Source organism: Nannobrachium achirus (genome assembly GCF_963921795.1).
Source record: "Nannobrachium achirus genome assembly, chromosome: 21".
Classification (NCBI taxonomy): Eukaryota; Metazoa; Chordata; class Actinopteri; order Myctophiformes; family Myctophidae; genus Nannobrachium; species Nannobrachium achirus.
Genome location: NC_137828.1, coordinates 55,429,404 through 55,441,516, shown reverse-complemented (window position 1 = coordinate 55,441,516; position 12,113 = coordinate 55,429,404). Strand labels below are relative to the sequence as shown.

Below are 12,113 nucleotides of genomic sequence, written 5' to 3'. Positions count from 1 at the left end.
TTCTAGAACCACTGTCCCAGATCTTTCTTTTTTATTACACAATGGTATCTGATGGGTGCTCTGTATCGACTGATAAATATATCGTAATCGTTTAAGAAAAAATTGTATAGTTAAATCTCAACCTCATGAGTCATGACTACAATAATGGACACGCACGCACACACACACAATATTCCACTGACACAGCTAACAGAAGATCCCTCCCTCTTACTCACGCTGCAAGTGAATGAGCTGCTTTGGCATCTTGAAGTCCCCGGGGTAGAGCGAGTCGTAGTAGGAGATGTCGCTCTCTGCCTCGGGGACAGGGATGACCATGTTGTCCCGCTTCTCCCCGTACACCTGATGCGCAGAGATGGCCCGCTGGAGATGGTGTTCCTGGCAGGAGAGAGAGAGGACAGACAACAGGCGTTGAGGAGGAGGAGGACAAGGGTTGAGCTGCGTGGTATTCAGCAAAGCTTCAGCTGCTGGTTGAAGTTCACATGAGCAGCGGAAACTTTTCAGGTCTGTAGCGCATGACAGAACACTCCCAAGGTTTTGCGGTGCACTACACCAATGAATCTCAACCTGTGTTTTTGCCAATTTAAGGGCTTTAAGACCTTTTAATGCCTCAAAAAAGGAAAAGAAAAGAGAGACGGAGGGAAAGAGATTGAAACAGACATACAGTAGAGAGAGAAAGATGTAGTTTGACATTAAATCGCCAGACAGTATTATTAATTCAGGTATCCTGGTAGAAGGAAATCTGTGCTCCGTTCAGCACTTTAAGTGTTGCAAACATTTGAAAACTCACATGGTGTCACCACCTGTTGGAGACACACATTGCACCAGCGTACTTTTGATCACTTTGTCAAAATGCGTACACATGGCAAGTACGTAAATGTTATTAATTCCCAGAAACCTCAAAACTATACAACATGGCATGCTACGGCTCTCTCTCCTGAGCCACTTTCTAGAATCACCTCTCCACAAAAATAACTTATCACGCCCTAAAATGGTCTGGACAACCACACGCTGACCCTGACACAGCAGTGAACTCAAGAACGTTTGTCTGAAGTTGTACATAAGGAACCAATTAGACCTGTGCCTGAATTCTGGATTCTCATTTTCATGAATGGCTGGAAGGCGTTAGCTGAACAGCCGTGACTGACTAGGCCAACCCTAAACGAACTCTGACCCAGAGAGAGCCTTTTCCTCTTCTACAGTTCTCCAAGTAAAGGCATAATTCTTTTCTCAGACAAAACGGAGAAAGTCAGGATGGATAATGTTCAGAATGAGGGATAATGGACAGCAGGGCCTCCTGAGTGCACCCAAATATCTGTTCAGTCAGTGCGACTAAAATTGTCATTGATGCTAGTGAATAATTATGCAAAAGTATTAATCTGATTGATTCACTTGCAGAATATAGACGATCTACAGCCTCCCAATGTGTCATGATACTTGTAGATAGGCTGTGTTTGGCGAGCCACACCAGCTGGATTCACTCGCGGCCCCCTGGGAATCCCGGGACCGGGAGTGATTTTTGCAAAAATGAAATCCTGCACTCGTTAAGGCGTATTGAACCGTGCACCGTAATTTTCAACCAAAAAACACTGCGTACCTAGAATGGTGGCACCAGTACATTTAACAGGTGTGTCTATGAGTGTTCATGTGTCAATGGTGGTGCACCATATGTAAAGGTTTGACGCACCAGTGTAGGGAACTTAAAAGAATGCCAAGTCATTATTCACGAGCTTGTGTCAAACCAAAACCTTGAAATGTACTACTTTCACGATTTTAAGTAAGCAGTGCCTCACACCCAGGACTTGCAGGTAAAAAGATCAGGCAGGCTGCTGCCATCTCTCTCCCTCCATCTATTAGTAATAGCTATGTTGCTCATACATACAGACATACAAAGTCAGATGCGGGCTAGTACTGCTTAAAATAAAGAAATACATCTATACAGCGATAACGCCACAGTTTTCTGGACATTATAGTGCGTGCCTATGACAGCTTCCCAACCTTTGAGGGTAATGTTCTATTCAAAAAAAGCTATTTTGGCTGAGAAAATGGTGCAAGTTAGGGATGTACACAGCAACTAATTTCACTGACAATAGTTTGATTATGACTAGTATTTCTTGACGATTAATCTCTACGTTAATAGCCCAGTCATCTAGCTGCACACATACCTAGCAAGCCAGTGTAACCTGTGGTTAAATAATTAATCATGAATGAGTAATAACTAAGCACTGCGAGGTGTTTTCAAGGAATGACAACATGGGGTAGTCCAACCACAGAGGTCTATGCGAAAAGTGAGACCACCTCTCTTATACGAACAATCAAACGGACAGATGAATATTATTGGCCATCATCCTTTTGCACATTTAGAGTTGGTCACTTTGTGATCTACAAGTTTGCACTGCAGTTCATTCTAATATTGCCCTAATATTGCATGTCCGCTGAAGAGGAGTGTCAGCCAAACGCAACATATCTTAATGGAGATTCCTTTACAATGATGTAAAATGTTAGTGATCCATGATTATACTACCACAGAGCTCATTGTTAAATCAGTGACCAGTAAGTGGCCACTCAGCCAGCTTAGCACAGATAGAGCGCAGTCTCATTGTGCAGGATGTGGGTCAAGAAGCTAAGCTGTGCATAGACCTGTAGTAAAATTGCCCTCTTCATCTTGTCTGTCACCTCATTATGCAACACTGCTGTGTGTGTATGTGTGTACTACAGCTGGTAGGGGGAGGAGGAGGGGGGAGACGAGTCTGGCGGGAAGCTGAATGACGAAGACATTCTGCTGACTTCATTGTGATGTCCTGTCTGTGCCCAGCCGGTGACTGTCATTTCAGTCCCCTCCTCATGCTCCAATAGGGTGGGAGGGACAGTAGTATCTTGCAAGTTAAAGGAGTAGTTCACCCCAAAAAAGCATTTTCTTCCCCTATTGATTACTCAAGGCACGGAGACTTGAGTTCAATAATATTTATTTTGTATTTGTTGCATTCATAAGACAATAATTTGATTAATTTGGGTCCCCATCCGGAATCAATGGGGGTACATTTACCATAATGTATATTTTTTCGTCTTAGGAATGCGACAAATACATTTTTTTCTCCATGCCGTGAGTAATCAATAGAAAAGGTAATTTTTACTCCTTTAATGAAGAATGCTGATTTTGCATCAACAAAATGTGGCTTTGACAAATGCCATTATGCAAGTAAGCAAGCTTCATTTTACACAATGTTTAATTCCTACATTTAACATTGAGAGATGCAAGAGTGCTATTCATAATTAAAGTCACTCTAGATGAGGATTTCTCAAAGCAGACACAGTGGCACCCTAGGGTGCCGTGAAGCAAATACAGGGGTTCCGCAGAACACTTTGATAATATTTGGAATAGATCAAAATCACTTCTGTTTGGGGCACCTGGTGGCCTAGTGGACCAGGCACATACCATATAGGCATTGCCATTTCAGCATCAATGCCTGTCGGCGTCGCCGGTTCGATTCCCGATTCGAGCGACCTTTGCCGCATGTCACTCCCTGTCTCTCCCCCATTTCCTGTCAGTCTGTCCTATCCAATAAAGGCAAAAAGCCCAAAAAAATAATCAAAAAAAAAAAAAAACACTTGTTTAACCACAACCCTCTATAATTGAGATGCTTGGCGTGCTCTTTTTCCATCTACACCAAATCTCTTAACCAAAAAGAGAGATCTACAAGTTCACAACACATCACAAAGTGGCGCTAGCTTAAGGTATGTTTATATGAAGATGGTCCCGTTTTTGTTTTGGTGTTGTTACCAAAACATGTATCGCGTTTACACGTTGTATTGGCTCATATTAGCACCAATTCACACAAAATGCTGTAGTACATGTGCCCGGCCTACAGGTGGCCCTGTGAAGTTGCCACAAACCACCCAAAAAAGACTCTCCTCCCTATGTTGGTGATTCATTTCTGATTCAGACTTTCCTTGACAACGCTATTTAGGATGCTATACTCATAATGATTGCAAGAAGAGCGTTATCTACAATTAGGGCTGTCCTCGACGCAGGATTTATCAAGTCGATTCGAGTCGCGGGGGTTAATCCGACGCGTCGATGAATCGTTTATGTAAAAAAAAGAAAAAAAAAGAAAAAAAAAGTGGTGCTTTAAGCTTTTAAACCACATCAACGTAATACAATAAAACAGCAATATGTTTTAAGCCTTTAAAGTGAATTAGATCCATGAACTACCGTGCATATTGAGACATGATAGCGGTGTACACTGGACATTAATGACGATAAGATTGCGTCCAGCCGTGCGTAATTTGCCGTGCGTAATTGTGAATTGTGGAGCAGAGTAGAACAACGGAGGAGAGAATAATGCATCTCTTTGACAGCATGTCGTGTATTATTTCCACAAGTTGTATTTTCTCAGAGCACCGCTGCTGTATCAAAAGAGCTATGTTGCCGATCTGGTGCGAGATAATAAAAAGAAAACAGTTCGCCCGTCGCTATTCCTCAGCCTGAGTCCAACCACCACACACCCACGGCAGTGAATGTGAAAGCGCATCGCGCTGGCTCTGCTGCTTTGGCCAGCTCTCAAGTAGAATAACAACTCGTCGACGAATTTCCTTTCCAAGCGGTTAACTTCAAAATAAGAGCTCCCTGTTATATGATCAAGGCAACTTTCAAGTCACGAGAACTGATTTTATTTTTAAGTCTAGTAGTAGGAAGTATGGACTCAATAAGAATTACATGACAGTCACAGTCCAGCGCTCTTAGCCATAAATTATAACTCCGGAGAGGATGCTAATATGCGGAGGTTATGTCTCTCCTGGAGTTATAAGCCAGAGTCATATGGCTCTCGCTGGTTGAGCCCCAACGTCCATACTACGCTCAAAACATGTACATATCAATAAGTTGCTCACCGATCCGTCGAAACAGCTTTATATCTACCGGATCGCACACTCGTTGGCATGTGTTAGTCCATATGTTTCTAATAAATTAATGTTTACTAAAACTTCACCGAGTCTCATCGCTTTCCTTGTTTTTGAACTGCTTGGGTAAAAATGGCCGAACATATCACGCGAGATGAGTAAAAGCCTGGCTACGCGAGGCTACATATCACGTGACGTTGATCGCCGTTGCGATTCGCTCATACTAGGACATGACGTTTTTGTATGCAGAAGTATTCCAACGTTCTGTAGTTCTGAAGCGTTCTGAAGGCGACGAGGAAACGTGAGTCTCGGAGAAGTTTTAGTAAACATTAATTTATTAGAAACATATGGACTAACACATGCCAACGAGTGTGCGATCCGGTAGATATAAAGCTGTTTCGACGGATCGGTGAGCAACTTATTGATATGTACATGTTTTGAGCGTAGTATGGACGTTGGAGCTCAACCAGCGAGAGCCATATGACTCTGGCTTATAACTCCAGGAGAGACATAACCTCCGCATATTAGCATCCTCTCCGGAGTTATAATTTATGGCTACAGCGCTCTCATACCACACCACAGTATACTGGTGTGATAAAAAAAATTATATATTTTTGACGGCTCGACTCAAACAATTGGCGTCGATTCCGGGGGCTTAAAACGACACGTCGATTCGTCGATTTTTAGAGGACAGGCCTATCTACAATCAGAGTATTTTGTTGGGACTGACGGAAATACTAACTTTTAATGAGCTCCTGACTGAAGATCAGCACATCACCGTTAGAGCCATGTCAGTCAGGCGAGTAACATCAGACTGATTCACTCACGGATCACAGGCAACTCCGCGAGTCATTTATTTATTTAAAATTGCGGTCCATAAAGGCGCATTGGACCGTGCAGGGCTTACCGCAAGGTCTAAGATTTAAACCGTAAACCGCTGCACCCCTACTATAGCGTCACACGAAAGCAACAAAAGTAGCAGATCCGCGAGCTCGAAACGCGACGCGCTTTGAGCTTGTAGATCTGCTACTTTTGCTGTTGAAAGTTTTGGACAGATGAGGTTTCTACCCGACGATATAGCCTACAGCAGGAGCACATAATCATGTATAAATCACACTACTACCACTATTACTAAACATCATTGTATCATCACTATTGGCTTCACAATAGATATGATTATATTTTTTTTAGTCAAGTTGGTCAAGTTGATTTTGTATTTATTTATTATGTTCTACTATGATATTTCAATTCCCCCCACACTCCACTATCTGACCGCGTCCACGGGTGTCTCGCATTAACGACAAGTAGCAAACTTTGTGTTGTGTTTTATTGTCAATCTTGACTAAATCAACCAGTAGTCCGCAGACCTGACTTGTGCATCCATACATGCATGGACTAAACAGACATGCAGACTGACACAGACACACACACCGTTCCTCTACCATTCGGGTTGAGGTGGGGGAGAGAGAGGGGGTACTATGACGTCATTGTATTTTCCGTACTGGTCCTTTTATACAGTTGTGTATTCAATACGGAAACGCGGATATCCACCCTGGGACCCGAATTAAAAAAAATGCGGACTGGGTCATTAACACGCATCTCTGTGTGTCAATATTGCCGTATCAATAGTTTAGTTTAATGGAGTCGGAGCAATTCGTGTTTGTGTAAAAGTCCCCTTAATCTAGTCATTAATCGGTTAAAAACTGTGATTCCCATAAACCCTTTCACACTTGTTTTGCAGGAAGCACTGCCCCAAACAAATACAGCATGGTTTGACACAATTACATGGCTCTGGGTCCGCAAGCAGACAAGCCGCTACACCAGATCAGAAACATCTCTACCAGTAGGGAGCATTTTATTATTCACCGATTTGAAATTCTGGACAATTTATCTGTGATGAGAGAATGGCATGGCTAACAGAGCTGAAAAGCATGCAAGCTACATCAAAACTGGCTAATGCCACAAACTACCACTGACCTTCCATATTTCAATCCTTGGCCTTCTTGCCATCCCAACACACTAACACATTTATGAACAGTTGGTGACCGACTTGAAATCATACAGTATGAACTAGGTTGCAACCAACACTGAGAGCAGAGGTGTGCTACAGCCAATGAGGGCACAGCACAGGTGGACACCAGTGCTGGTTTGATTATATTTTTGTAAACAGGAAGACCGTCTATCTGGAAAGATGGGTAATATCTATCCATAGACCTTTATTGATTCCTGTGGGGGGAAATGCAGGCATCATAAATATTGGTAGCAATGTTGATATCCCACTATTCCAGTGTTAAATATGGTCTACAAAAATGGTTGGAATCAGCACGCATGGACCACGGACGGAACCGACACTCCCATGGTTCCATGCAGTGAATGAATAGCGCCCTATCTTGAGCATGGTATATCACATCATTTCAAATGTTGTGTGTTTTCATAATCAGACAGACGACACGGAGATGCAGAAATAATTAAATAAATACTGTAGGTCCACTTTGTTTATCCCATTCCCCGGTGGAAATTAGGTTGCCCTCATCAATTAAAAACAAACATGAAAGGCAATAAGCAATTACTATGATAAACACTGGGATACAAACAATCCAAAGTAGACTGCATGCCATTGCATCTGCATATTGCTTCCTCCTCAATCTGGCAGTGCATGACCCACTGCCATCAATCAGTCATCAATAGTGAGGAAACTACAAGAGGGACAGCGGCTTCTTCAAATGGCCCCGGCTCGTCCCACGGCACAATGGAGGGGGCCACGGCCCCTTAAGTGATGCAGGTGAAATGTTAACCTGCCGACGATACGGAGCGCCGGGAGCCGCGTCCCCATGGAGGAGCGGCTCCCGGTGAGTAACTCTCCGGGTGCTGCGGGACGAGCCGGGCTGCGAAAAGAACTCGGCCTTGCTGGACCACAATGATTTTGGACAGCCAATTTCAACAATGCAATGTAGTGTGAACTGCATAGCGATCTTATGACTACATGACTACTTTGACAGTTCAATCAGCGTGTTCGAGCCTTAATGTCCACAATGAGTCGCAGATTCATGCCTAGTCACGCTGCTAATTATTAAAAAGTATTATTGTCCCATTAACTCCAGGTTTGTGTGTCCTTGGAACATCTCAGCAATAACAGCTGAGGCTGTCATTTCTGTTTCACACCTTAAAAGAAGTAGTTCAAAAAACAAAAAGTATTATTGAACTTAAGTCTCCATGGAGTAATCAATAGAAAAAAGTCCTTTTGGGGGTGAGTTTAACCAACCTTACACGGCTTGGTTGAATGCTTGATTCTGATTGGTCAATCGCTGAAATAAGTGGTGTGCTACTTATTGATAATGACTGCCCTGCTCTATAACAGACCGATGCCTAATCAATCAAAGATTCAGAGCACCTGCTGCACTGCGTTCATTTTATGCAGTTCCTTAGGTTCTATGTTCCCCACTTACTACCTAAACCTAACCTCAGTAAAACTAACGCTGGTGAATGCTAACCTGGTGAAATGCTAACCTGCCGACACTGGTGAATGCTAAACCTGGTGAAACGCTAACCTGACGACGCTGGTGAATGTTAACCTGCGAAGTGAGGAACACAGAACCTAGGGAACATAGAACCTGGGGAACATAGAACCTGGGGAACAGAAGATGGACCCCCATGAAAGCCATGTAAACAAACACACAGTGTCATTTACAACAAAAAGTTGCTCGCAAGAATGTTTAAAAAAAATATTTGAAGCGAGAAATAGACGATGCAGTAACAGAAAATGGATTATATTTGATTAACACAACCTTGTATTCTGAAGAGACGTGATCGGCGGACAGTAGAGCAACAACAATACTTTCACTACTGTAAGCAAGGAAATACTTCTTTTTGTTTTTTATTTTTGGGCAATTTATTTAATTAGTAGCCGTGTAATAAGCGGGACAATGTCTGGGTCAGCTGTCATCATCGAGGAATAAAATCCTAGCAGGGATTTGAAGGCATTTTATTTCTCGATAACACAGACATTATCCCTTATAAATAGCATTTCACTCCTCTCAGAAGTCTTTTTTTGTAAAACAAGTTTAATCTAAAATGAAAATAAGCGTGTTTAGAAGAATGAGCTCTGCTGGGATTGTCAGTAAAGAGATGCAAAGTGCAGCGCAGCCAGCGTGCACCAGACAACACATGGCTGTCATTCTCACAGCATCTAGCTGTCAAACGGCCACGGGGCTCATAGTCGCCCCGTGGCGTTCATTCACAGCATGTACAGCCACCCCCAGTCCCAGGCCCATCCCGGCTGCCTTTACCAAAGAGAAAGTCAACAAAATGGTGGAAGCGACATAATGTCACGTGACTCCTTTGTGCGTTTGGCTGCGATTTCGAGCGACGCGAATGTACACAACACGACATGTCAACTAAATACCACATCTGCGCGACCTCACGATAATAACAACGGCACGACGCCGTCGATAAACGCAGTATTCACCGAGATCCGTCGTGTGCGCGAAAAAAGATAGACATGGCGGCCATTTTCCACTGGGCTTGCGCAGGCAACGACGATACAGTGGCACCCCTCAAAACATGAAAAACATGTCAAAATATACATCCCCAGCATAAGCCGAGGAGCGATAGAAAACATACCGATTCCTCCTCCTTCTCCATCCCCGTGGGCATCTGCGGCACTGCCCTGTTGATGGAGGCGTACTCGTGCAGGTCGGGCAGGTCCTCGCAGCGGAAGACGGGCATGGGCTTCGTGGCGTCCAGCGCCCGCGCCCGAAACGACAGTTTACTCATTTTGTTTATAACGTAAGATGCGGCATAAATCTACGATCGTGTCTGCCAAGAACAACAGCAGCTCTTCTGAGAGTTCTCATGGAGGCAATCCGTTCAAAAAAAGCCTCACGGGCGATCGATCCGAAGAGGCGAAGGGAGGATAGAGCTCTGCTGCGGCAGCAGAGCCGGGCAGGCCCCGGGTCTCAGTGGCCTCTCGATCGGTCTCTTTTCCTCGCAGGCTCCGCTGTCGCTCCCCGGCTCAGTGCGCCATGGCCGACAACATGGCGGACATTTACAAAAAGTCTCGCGGAGCAAATCCTCGCTCACTCCTGAGCGGCCCGGCCCCCTCCTCGATCGCACTACACCACAGCCATTCCCACGCAGTGGCGCGCGCGTGCGCGCCTCCAGCCAGGGTGGGCGAGAGAGGATGGATGGAGAGCGAGCGCGCAAGGTGCAGACATTTAGGTGTGTGTGTCCTATGACAGGGGTTTTCAAAGTGGGTGACGGGGCAGTCGGGGGCACCCTGGGGTGCCGCGACGGCAGTCCAGGGGTGCCGCGAGATAATTTGATAATCTTTTGAATTTATTTGGACACTTGAAAAAAACATTTTAGTATCATTTTAAACTTGAAGTACAAAGTTATTTTTCTAACCAAAATGGCTATTATCTCAACGTTTTCCTCGCAACATAATCACTAAAATATCGTCACTGTTGGCCTGTCGGGCAGAAACCTCGTATCTCCAAGTTTCAAATGTGTACGTCTTTTGCTAAAGCAAAGCCCTGCTTCATCATACAAGACCATCGCACAAAACTAGTGCGCGAGGCGTTGTGTGCTTGTAGATCGGCAGTTTTCACTAGTTTAGTTAATTTTATAGGTGATAAATACAAAACAAACGTTTAAGGTTTTTTATTTTACCACTTAACATTCGTCTAACTACTCAGTAATAAATCAGCTTTTAAGAAAAAAGTGCTGAGGTATTTACTGGGAACCAGTTATAAATAACTTCAGGAGAAATTAATTTGTAAAAGTTATTTCCTGCTAGTATTTATTTAAGCTATATCATATTAATGTGCAAATGTGAATTAATGCAATGTAATGTTGTTGTAGTTTTATTGTATTGCTTTTTTTAAAATGTATTTGTAATATGACTTGTATGGACCCCAGGAAGACTAGCTGATTGCTACGGCATCAGCTAATGGGGATCCTTTTCAAATAAACAAATAAACCCGACGACGATATGCTATAAATATAAGGTGCTGGGAGTGAAAATTATAATGTAGGAGTGCCTCGGATTAAAACAAATATTCATGGGGTGCCCCTGCCCTGAGACAAAAGTTTGGGAACCCCTGTCCTATGATAATGATGCCCAAAGTTCATACAGACCTTTATTTATTCCCTGTGGTGTGGTGGAAAAAAGTACTCAAATGTTTTACTTAAGTAAAAGTATGAGTATCAATACTGCAATGTAACAATATCCTAGTTACAATTAAAAGTCCAGAATTCAGTATCTACTCGAGTTAAATTACAAAAGTATTGGCATCACGACACATTGAGCTTGTAGATCGGCTATTTTCAAATGGAATAAATGCATATACTGAATATACTGAATATACTGAAGTGGGTAATGTATGTTTTGTATTAATAATCTAAATCTACAAAGTAACTATAACTAAAGTTTTCAAATAACTGTAGTGGAGTAAAAGTACAATATTTGGATCTGAGATGTAGTGGAGTAGAAGTAAAGTAGGCCTATTGGAAATTGAAAGTACAAATACCTCAAAGTTTCACTTAAGTGCAGGACTCAAGTAAATGTACTTAGTTACTTTACATCACTGTTCATTCCAAGGGGAAAGAAATGAACAAAACAAAACAAAAACAGCTGCTACCCCTTTTCTACCCAGTCAGACAATTTGGTACAGGGTGGGTATTCTTTCTTTTATTTATTTTGTATCCTTATGGATTGTAAAAACGAAAAACTCACGCAAGTGACTTCTGTAGTCGTCAAAGAAATCACCAATAAACAGAGTGTCTTCCTTTAGTGCTTATATTTATCATTTTTAATGTGTACTAAATTAATGGCAGTTGTTTGAACTGTTATTGTTATTTACAACCAAAGTAAAATGTCACTGCCAATTAGAATGTATTGTGTGCCAATGTCGCCACCCTGTGGTATACATTATTATCAAACTACAGGTCATAAAAACTTGATGAACAGTTGATAACAATAAAGTTGCACATGAATCATCAGAAAGTGTATCATAATCTATTAATAATACAAATATTAATCCTATATATTAAATCATTACTTTCCAATCAAAATTCATCTTGAATGAAAATATTTTGAGGGGAAAATACAAGAAAACCTCTAAAGTATGAATGGTCATTTGGATGACATGACTGTGACTGTGATCATTAGTCCAGGGCTGAAATGTGACAATTATGTGACAATGTGACAATTATTGAGA

The 12,113-nt window shown here is 42.6% G+C and overlaps 1 protein-coding gene across 1 annotated transcript in view; it reads right to left on the bottom strand.

Moving 5' to 3' along the window:
- LOC308307167 (enhancer of polycomb homolog 1-like) overlaps positions 1-9,900 on the bottom strand; it is a 41,771-nt gene extending 31,871 nt beyond the window's left edge. Inside the window, exons 1-2 of the mRNA XM_080752338.1 lie at positions 9,517-9,900; positions 216-375 (exon numbers count right to left, since the gene is read on the bottom strand). Of these exons, the coding sequence (XP_080608464.1) occupies positions 216-375; positions 9,517-9,669 (313 nt within the window). The 5' untranslated portion in view covers positions 9,670-9,900. The remainder of the gene's footprint in view (positions 1-215; positions 376-9,516) is intronic.
- Between the last annotated feature and the right edge of the window lie 2,213 nt (positions 9,901-12,113).